The sequence below is a fragment of the Haplochromis burtoni genome, unplaced genomic scaffold (genome assembly GCF_018398535.1).
Source record: "Haplochromis burtoni strain Fernald_Lab_line unplaced genomic scaffold, NCSU_Asbu1 Contig_179, whole genome shotgun sequence".
Taxonomy (NCBI): domain Eukaryota; kingdom Metazoa; phylum Chordata; class Actinopteri; order Cichliformes; family Cichlidae; genus Haplochromis; species Haplochromis burtoni.
The window spans coordinates 518,497-528,576 of record NW_024582540.1 but is presented as its reverse complement, the minus strand read 5'-3'; the positions used below and the strand labels follow the sequence as shown (position 1 = coordinate 528,576).

General features: G+C 42.1%; 1 protein-coding gene across 1 annotated transcript in view; it reads right to left on the bottom strand.

Annotated features, from left to right (window-relative positions):
• Positions 1-9,678, bottom strand: part of LOC102291368 (transcription factor Maf) — a 44,885-nt gene extending 35,207 nt beyond the window's left edge. Inside the window, exons 1-2 of the mRNA XM_005934145.2 lie at positions 8,260-9,678; positions 1,392-1,462 (exon numbers count right to left, since the gene is read on the bottom strand). Of these exons, the coding sequence (XP_005934207.1) occupies positions 1,435-1,462; positions 8,260-9,236 (1,005 nt within the window). The 5' untranslated portion in view covers positions 9,237-9,678 and the 3' untranslated portion in view covers positions 1,392-1,434. The remainder of the gene's footprint in view (positions 1-1,391; positions 1,463-8,259) is intronic.
• Between the last annotated feature and the right edge of the window lie 402 nt (positions 9,679-10,080).

Sequence of the window (10,080 nt, the reverse complement as noted above, 5' to 3'; positions counted from 1 at the left end):
GTGTGTGTGTGTGTGTGTGTGTGTGTGTGTGTGTGTGTGTGAGAGAGTGGGAGGGGGGTTAGCATTAGAGAGTTGTATTACAGTGGTGATGAGTCGCCTGGCTGCGAGGCTGATACCTCAGCAGCACCCAGCATTGACCAGGCCTTTAAATAAAGCCTTCGATCCTCCAGCAGCAGAGAAGGTCACCGCCTTCCTCTGGTTTCCCTGCCTGTCTGTCTGCATCCACGACCAGGAGCCCTCCCGCCATGCGTTCCTCCCTTACCTCGCCTCCTAACCTCCTTCTGTCCTCTCGTCCCGGCGTGTGTGTCTGCATTCAAAAGCAGGCGCCACACTTTCCACAGTTTCTTACCTTCAGTCTTAAGTTTTTCTCAGTTCCTTTCATCCATCCTTCCTTTTTTTTTGCTTTTATAGCCTTTGTTTTCCTACTACAAGTATTACAGTATAAAATCTAGTCTTCGCTATCCCTCACTCACTCCATCAATCCCACATCCCTCCATCTGTGTATCTGCCAGAAATAAAACAAAACAAAAATACTGTATAGTGTCTGTCTCTGCAGAGTGAGCAGAGGGGGACACAGGAAGTCAGGGGGTCAAGACAGAGGTGAAAGGTTTTGGTCTCATCCCATGAGTTCGGTGCATGTCACCCCTCCGTCATTCAAGCAGCACTGTCAGAGCCCCAACACAGTGATGCCAAACATCGCATGCAATGGATGCTGTGAGAGAGTGATGAGTTTGGTTGTGAAGTGAGAAATAATGATAATCAGCAGGTGTCTGCTTTCCTTGTTAAAGCAAATCATTTTACCTAATATCTGATGCAAAGATGAACCTTTTAGATGAACTGAAATATTGATTATCAAAATACTGATCAGAGCTAAAGATTTGAAGTTTCAGTAGTTTTTATCAGGAGATCCTGTCTGTATTTAAAGTGCTTCAATTAAGAGCACAAAGCAGGTAACAGAAATATTATAGTAGCTTTCAACTTTTCTACTTCTCTACAATAATGTAATAAAACATAAAGAGCTTTCAGGAGTTAAAACAATGCATAAGCAGCTCTCTAGTATGGTTATTGTTTATAATTAATGTTTTACTTGATGCATTTCTTTTCATTTTAAATCTATTTTGTTTTGTGCTGAAACCTGCGAGTAAAGGAGAATTTGGACAATAACTAATTATTGCTATGGATATTTAATGGCTACTGAAAGCTGTATCATTAAAATCTTAGTAAGAACATGGTCTGTATTTAGTTTATATCTGCAGGAGGATTTAGTCTCCAGTGCCACCAATCATTAAAATATTAATTTAAATTTTATTTTCACCTTGCATCAAAAACAGCAAAAAATGTTTTAAAGATGTTGTTTTTGTTGAAAGTGTCAAAGATGAGCATCAAGTTACCTCAGACTCCAGGGTGGCGGGGCCGAGAGGGCACAGCTCTCTATCACAGATGGAGGAATTTTCTTGACGTCCTGCAAAAAACAAAACAGGACGAAAAATTAAACACACTTTTTTAATGAAACAGAAGTGCACACTGATGTAAACACAACATATTTCCGACATTAAGTAATGGCTATCTGGTTCCCAAAACTGGCAATGACTGTAAAAGTCAGGGGTAATTTCAGTCGGCTTAGAAAACTGGTAATGCTGTGACTGAATAATGAATATGAGGTGCTCGTACAGTTCCCCAAAACCAACCTGTTATGTTACTAAAATAATATCAAGTGATTCTGAGCTAATTTTTATTCATATTCATTTTTTTATTTGTATTTAATGTGTTAAATGCAGGGATATTTTGATCAGTTAAACATCAGGAGTAGATTTGAATAAAAGGTTTAAATTCAAGCAGTTTTTATCCAGCTCGTTTACTAAACCATGGATACAGACAGATGCATTCAAATATGCTGACAATGAGACGTAACTTAATTATTTTAATAACATACACAAAAAAAACTGTATGCACAGAACAGTTTAATACAAAAAGGAAATCACTGCAGTTCACATTGTTATAATATTTTTCAAACTATTTTGTAATCTCCTATAATTTAATTTCTACTCCATTGTTCATAAAACTATCCAAATTTAGGCTTCTTTTTTGCAAATAATTTCATTAGAATATAATTAGATGTATCATAAATGATAAAATCCTACATTAGATCATGCTTACATTCATCAGTGTTTATAGGTGTCCCACAGCAGGGTATTTGCATATTTTTGCAAACATATGCATGCATGATCTGCACACCTGTGGACATTATATGAAGACACGGCAGCGATGAGGGTGAATAAAGGAAATCCGAGTAATGAATCACACTAAAAAAAAAAAAACTAAAAAAAAGTTTTTGCTTCTGAGAGTGAGAAATGAGGCAAAAGAAGGATGTTTAATGCCCCTCAATCCATCTTTAAGCAACAATGAAAGCCATTCATTTCCCTGTAATCCGATTCACACTGGCACCAAATGAACTCTGACGCGTTCGGGTATGAAGCAGCTCCCAGTTACAGACCTGCAGCACAGAGAAGACCTTAAAAAGCACCAAAGTATGGAGAGACTCCCAGATGTACAGCAGTTTAAATAAACTGCTGTACATCTGGGTGAATCTGCAAAGAACTGCATGCACCTGTTCATGAAAGTAAACACAGAGCTGGTTAGGCACAGGGTCAGAAACACGTAGACACATAGCGTCGACATGCACGTCCATTTTCCAACTCAAACAGACACGCACTGACACACACATGCAAACAGGGCTTTGTACAAGGGAGGTCCATGTGCAGAAGGCAACACACATAGCGGCAACGTGTGGGGTCAAGGCCTTTCCCAGGTACAAATGAAAGGGAAAGCAGAGAGTTTGGAAGAGCTGAAAACACTGTCGGTCACCTTGCTTGGCAAAGAGATCAATGTCTGCTGGACTGACAGGGAGAGAGAGACAGACAGAGAAGTGGCTGCAGCAGAAGGGTAAATCACCTCTTGCTTCATTGAGATGCAGGTAAAACACACAGGGGTCGGGCTCGGCTCCAGCTCCACCCTGCATAAAACAAACTCATGCATAGCCAGACCTAAACATGCACACAGACAGCTTCTCACACACCCACCCACACAGTCGCATAATGCACTCACTTGTCAAACACCCCCCCTCCCTGAAACCACGTTCGCCGCGGTCCAAAACACACCACTTCACTGACTCTGTGCCCTGAAACTCAACTCACTGTTGAAAACATCAACACAGCCTCAGTTATGTTTATCTGCAAGTCAGAATATTGTGATCCCCTATAATTAAATCATAATTAGCTTTCATCTATTGCCCTTTAGTTATGCATTCTGAGGACAGCTTCCTCCACAAGCAAATGCAAATCTACTCCAGTGTCTATAAGCACATTCTTTTGCATCTCTGCATTTAAAGCTGTCTCAATTTAACGCGCAACACTGTAGATTTGGATCCACACAATCACATTTCAATCACTCTGCCCATGATTGTATTTGGCCTGTGGAAAAAAAATACAAGCATGCAAAGCCAATCAGAAACATTCACAGGAAACACCACCAACGTTTTACGGCCGTTGCTTTTTTACCACATGCATAGCCGTGACAGGACGGACAAGTTAAATTATTAAGCTTTTTAAATAAATGACATAACTCAGGACACTGCGAGAGGGTGAGAGAGGAAGAGAAGCTCGGGCACTGCGGGTCTAGATGATGGACGGACCACAGAGGAGCATAAAGGCAGCCGATTTAAATCACTTTAAATGTAAATGTTTATCGTGTGGAGTGATGCAGATGCGGAATGAGTAGGAGAGATTGAAATTGTTTCCTCTTGTGAATGCGAAAATGTTTTTAACCCTTTTCAGGGGTTTGCCACGCTTGGGAAGGAAGCGTTCGCAGGGGAATGACAGAGAATGAACGTGCACACGTAAAAACTGCCGTGTTGCTGTGCTGAATGAATGAGACATGCAGAGACATGCAATCCTAACATTATTTTAGTAAAAAAGCAGCTTTTTTGTTTGTTTTAAGTCAGTGGTTGGTGATAGCTCTGAATGAAATGATAACATATATTTTTACATTATGAAAAACAAACACAGGTACAACTGTAAAGATCTACTGCACGGGCTTGAACTTTAACTGTGTTGCTCTTAAATTAATTGCAATTGTATTTTACTACAAAAAAAGATTAAATGCATAGCTTCTTATTTTTAGCATTACACAATGAAGACTACAAATATCTGAATTTCATGACACAACGACTCATTCTTACAGATTTACCACCCTCCCTTAAAGCATACATACACGCTTCCGCAACAAGGTCACATAAAAGACAATGCAGGCAGGTTATTGAGCACTCACACGAACAGACACTAACCACTGTGCATATCCTTTTGTCCTATTAATTCTGAGACATTAAAGCAAAGTACATGATGATGATTTAAATGTCAATACTGATAAATTTCAGAGTGATTTCCCATAGTTGACCTGAAAGAGAGTCCAATATTGTGACAGCAGACAACTACATTATCTTTAATAACCTAATCATTGGACAGACTGCAAATGATCAGAGTGAAGAAGTCAATATGCTGGGCCAGAGAACAGAATTACAGTTCATACTGATAAGATTAATAAGGTGGAGTGTCTATATGGTGCGTGTACACACTTTTTCATGCTGTGCAAATAACAGAGGAAGCAAAACACAGCGAAAGAAGCAGTGATTACGGCTGCTGAGAAGTGAGAAGGAAGCCCTGAATTGTTGTTTCCTGTGCATTCTGTCCTCCTCCAAAACAGGAAGTGAATCAGTACTACTAAATCCCGCAGCCCCTCGGTGTGTCTAGAGGTCAAAACACACCCACAAACAACCGGCATCCCACACAATTTCCACAGCCCTACAACGATCAGCAATTTTCCGTTTTATCCTTCTTACGCATTGATGCCGGAGCACAAACCCTAGAAGCCTGCGAACCGTGACACAAAAGCGGCCCTCGATCTGCTACTTAACAAATTCACAAAACTGTTGTTGTACAAACAGGTAGAGCCGTCCTGAGCAAAGTCCAGAGGAAACCTCGCTAATCCTATCAGGCTCACATAAGAAAGGGGTGACATGAAAGAAGTATAGTATCTCCAGTTCTAGGTTATAACACAAATGTAATTAAATAGCACACTATATTGACCTAATCAGATAGGAGGGCCATAAATTAGTGGACACATGCTCACTAAAAGGCCGTCTCCTCTCAGCTAGGATGCATCTCTGATCGTTTATCATCTGAAAGGAGCAGGAAGGCAGCCAGCATATCTCTCTCTCTCTCTCTCTCCTCCCTCTCCTCTGTATTGCTCTCTCTCTCTCTCTCCTCCTTGGGCCCCATCCCTGTCTCTCACTCTCTTTTAATCACAGAGAAAATCCTTCCTTCAGGCATGAGTGGATCATGCTTTGCCATCTTGTCCCTCACTCCAGGCTTTCATGGAATCCATATGAGCCAGGTGACAGTGTCACTGTTGTACAAGTGAGACTTAGAACCAAATACACAGTCCACAGTCTTTGTTTTCAGCCCGACACTGAAACATTCACCACTGCGGTGCATTTTAAGGTTTCCACGAGATGGACACTTTTCCTAGTCTGCACACACTCTGTCAAAGGGTCCCTCAGAGGGACAACCCAGTAGCACTTCTCTGCATACACCCATGCGCAAACACACACACATGCACACACACACAACCACAAAGATTTCCAGCAGCATGCATTGTAGTGACCTTGTATGGGAGCCTGAACCAGACCCCATGCAGCTTTTATAGCAGCCATACTCCTCTTAGGGATGCACCGACTTCATCGGGAAGGAAAGGCGTCCCAGGCCACATTTGCCGGCAGGTTGGAGGGCTACAAGACCTGTCACTCGCTAGCAAATCAAATTACCCCCCGGGTGTCTCCTGTGCCTTTAATTCAATCTTTTCAGCATTTTTATGTCATAAGTCGAAGGATTTTTTTTTTTCAGTGAAATGAAAGTGAGGCATTTCAAAAAAAAAATTGTTTGGTTAAAAATATGAGGCGTGATTTGATTTCCAAAAAGAAAAGAAAAAATATGCAAAACTGCGGAATTATTGTGGACTGGCAAATGACACGTCAGAGAAAAAAAAATTGCGACATGTTTGTGTTCAATCGCACATTTGCCTGCACACACGACTAAATGCATAACGTTTGCCACGCAGCGCTTTATCTACGGTCGATCTGAATTAAAACCTTTCCACAGGCAATGTTCAACAAGTGCACATGTACCGAGTGAAAAGTGCAAGTTTACTCTAAAATCAATCATTAACTGAGCGTTTGCAGGTGACCTGCAGCACAGATATCAGGCCACAGGGCGAAAAACGAAAAATTATATAAGAAAAACTGAGCGCTATTTTTTCATTTTCACACACGCTTAAAAAGAACAAGAAGATTTTGTCTTTAAATACGCAACAGGTGAAGGCCGTCATTTTTTTCTAAAAAAAAAAAAAAAAAAAGCAAGGAAAAAAAAGCAAAAAAAGCAAAAGCCATTAAAAGAAACCCCTTAAAATTATTTGCCAAGATAATTTAAAATAATAAAAATTTAAAAAGATAAAACCGCATTTAAAGGAAAACACATGGATAAACTGCACCAGATCACAAAGTTGGAATATACGCAGTCTACTTGATGTTTGGGAGCTGCGATAATTACACGGCTTCCAAGCAAACAACACGTTTATGAACGAGATGCTTTTGTTATTGCAATCCCGCAGAGGAAATTCGGATTCGTTACAAGCCTCAGTGTGTGGCGTCGCCTCAAAGACACAAAGACAAACAAGCAGTAAAACTGAACAGAACAAAAACGAACATCATCAGGAAGGCGCATTTGTTTCCATTCATGGAGGTTTATTGACGAATGGTAACATTAGATTCAGCTTTTTAAAGTGAACAGGGCGTGTGCCTTTTACCTGTCCTGTTCAGTTTCTAACTGAACAGATAATCAGGGCGTCACAAAAAGACGAATGGCTGCTTGATGCTTTTCCTTAGATATTCTGCAACACCGGGGGAACCTTAAACTTCAATTTCCAAACAGTTCACAGTGTGTTTATCAGAAAATAAAGAGGAAAAAAGACCCATAGGGCTCCGAGTGAACTTAATCAGCCTCCTTAAATGAAAGGAAAACACATGAACAGTGAACTTCTACAAGACAAAGATCATTTGTTGCATAAAGTAGCCCGTCCTCCACATATTTTCAGGAAATCTGCTTTGTTTTTAATCTTCAGCTCCACTTGTTGATCGCAATAATTTTAGTGCTAGTGTTGGAAATTTTATAATTATTGCTTATAGTAAATATGTAGATGCTGCTCATCTTGATGCCATATTGCCTAACAGAAAAAATCAATACTGAGCACATTGTTGCTTTACATGAAGTCCCCTTTCACTCCCCCCCACACACACAAGGCTCCAAAAGAAGCCAATAAAATGTTGAAAGGGTCGAAAACGCGGTGAACTTTCATTAAAGAAAAGAGGCGCATAAATAGCCCTGTTCACTTGCTTTACATATTAAAAAAAATCAAAATGATAGTGAAACTGAGCAATGCAGTCACGGTATAATACAATTATACACAAGTTCACAAAAAGGTAGAATAAAAAAACAACCAAAAACAGAAAAAGAAGAAAAAACAAACAAACAATCCGTACATGACCAGCATGCATGGCTTCATTTAACTCACACAAGTCTCTCCAAACTTTGGCGCAGTTTGGATATTTTTCATCAGACAGGATGAATGACATGAAAATGAAGTAAAGCATATTAAAACAGAGTGACTTTAAACAACCAAACAAAATCAAAATCACATCAAATAAAGCTGTTGAGTCTGAAAAGTTCTTTGTTTTAATTCACAAAACAAATATGGGTTTAAAGGGAACAGGATGGATGAGGCGCAGGAGGAAGGCTATGCGATGGGTCGCAGCAGGATGGTAAGTTTATGCAGTGTCTATAAAGGCAAACATCACAAAGTGGAGAAAAATCCTTTTAAAAATGTATGGGTACTGTATTTTTATCCAGAGTCCTTTCCTAATTTGTATTCTTTAGAAAGTAAAAAACAAACAAAACAAAACAAATCTGGGTTTCTGAAACAATATACTTTTAAAATGACACAAATTGGGAAAAACTGGTTTAGTCTTTAACTAAAAGCAGCTTCAACACAATCACACAAAACCTATTTTAGCTGCGCGCAAACTCTTTTTCTTTTCTTTCTTTTTTTTTTGGTGAGGTTCGCTTATTAAAACTTTTCAGCGCCGGGACTCACATGAAAAACTCCGGGGAAGAAGGGTTGTTGTCGCTGCTGGATCCTCCGTTTTCTCTGAAGCCGGTGCTGATCAGCTTCTCGTATTTCTCCTTGTAGGCGTCCCTCTCCCTGGCCAGCCGGGAGATCTCCTGCTTGAGGTGGTCCACCTGCTGCATGAGTTGCGTCTTCTCTCCCTCCAGAACGTGCCGCTGCTGGACCCGCTTGTACCGACAGGACTGGGCATAGCCTCTGTTCTTTAGCGTCCTCCTCTTCTGTTTCAGACGGATCACCTCTTCCTTGCTGACCCCCCGCAGCTGCCGGTTCAGTTCCCGCACCGACATGGTCACCAGCTGCTCGTCCGTGAACCGCTCTTCCAAGCGCAGGTGTTGGTGGTTTCCCCCCGGGCCGCCGCTGGACTGAGACCCGGAGGAGGGGTGGTGTGCCCCTGTGTGGTGGTGGTGGTGATGATGGTGGTGGTGGTGGGGAGCCCCGTTCTGAGCTGCGGCTGCAGCGATAACCGCGGACACCACTGCGGCCGCTGATCCCATCTCCTCCCCGGCCATTGCGCCCCCCGCGCCGGCTGCGCCGCCGAACTGCTGCCCTCTGGCATAGCCATCGAAGGTCTGGAGCTGATGACTGCTGCTGATCAGCGCCTCTACGGCGTCCTCCGGGCTAAAACCCAGAGCTTCGGGGTTCAACTGCTGTTGGTACCCGGTCATCCAGTAGAAATCCTCCAAGTGCGCCTTCTGTTCGCTCCCTGATCCCGGACTGGGCGCCGAGAAGCTTGGAGAAGGGGGAACCGAGCTGCAAGGCGTGCTCATCGGGGTGGAAGATAGGGATCCCCCGGCGACCAGGCGGCTGCACTGGTTGATGCTGCGATCGGGCTCCACCGGCTCCTTTTTCACTTCAAACTTCATCAGATCGAAGTCATTAACATATTCCATGGCCAGGGGACTGGTGGGCAGGTCGGAGTTGCTCATTGCCAGCTCTGATGCCATCCTCTTGCTGTTGACAGTCCTCCAAAGGGGGTGAGGAGCACCTGTCAAAGTGGGCTGCTGAGACACGCACTGAGCCAGCTTGATTTCTTTATTTATTTTCTTCAAAACCGGAGGAAAAAGTGAATTTTCTCGCACTAATTGCGCAGCGCAGGTTCAGGTTTTGTGAGTCGATAAGTTTTTTTTTCTCTCTCTCTTCAGTCTGTGTTGCACAGACGCATTGGAGCAGCGCTGTTTCCTCCCTCTCTCCCAGCGTGCGGGTATCTGAGCGCCGCTCTCTCCGTTTCTACCGTTTAACACTTCATGGCTCCTTTTAGGATTAGTGCGCCAATTTGAGGAGGTTCACGTTCGTGTCCCGGGCAAATAGTTGCCTTGTGGAGACGGGGGAAAAAACTCCACCCAAGGATTGATAGATTTTTTTTTCTAAGGGATCAGTCAGCCGACGAGTTAAAAAGCATTGCTTAGTTTTATAGGCGCCCTGACGTCAGGACTGAAATATGAAATTGACTGAGACTCAGCCAATGAGCAGCGCGATCCCGGGACGTAATTAGCATAATAGTAAAGAAACGAAGTTTTCGGACCGTCCAAGTCCATACACAAATTTACACACGAAACCTGATATTCATTTTAATGTTTTTTTCTAGCATGCGTATGAAAATAAAGCAAGCAAAAGAAAACAAATTACGCTTAAGAGTTTAACGATAAATTAAACTGGTCTGTAGCGCATTTTTGACATTTAAGTTATTTTTTCATTTTTTCACTTAACCAACTTAAATATTTCAAGTCGAATTATGTCAGATTTATTACAGCCTCTCTTCTTAAACACTAATCAGACAAACCTTCTTGA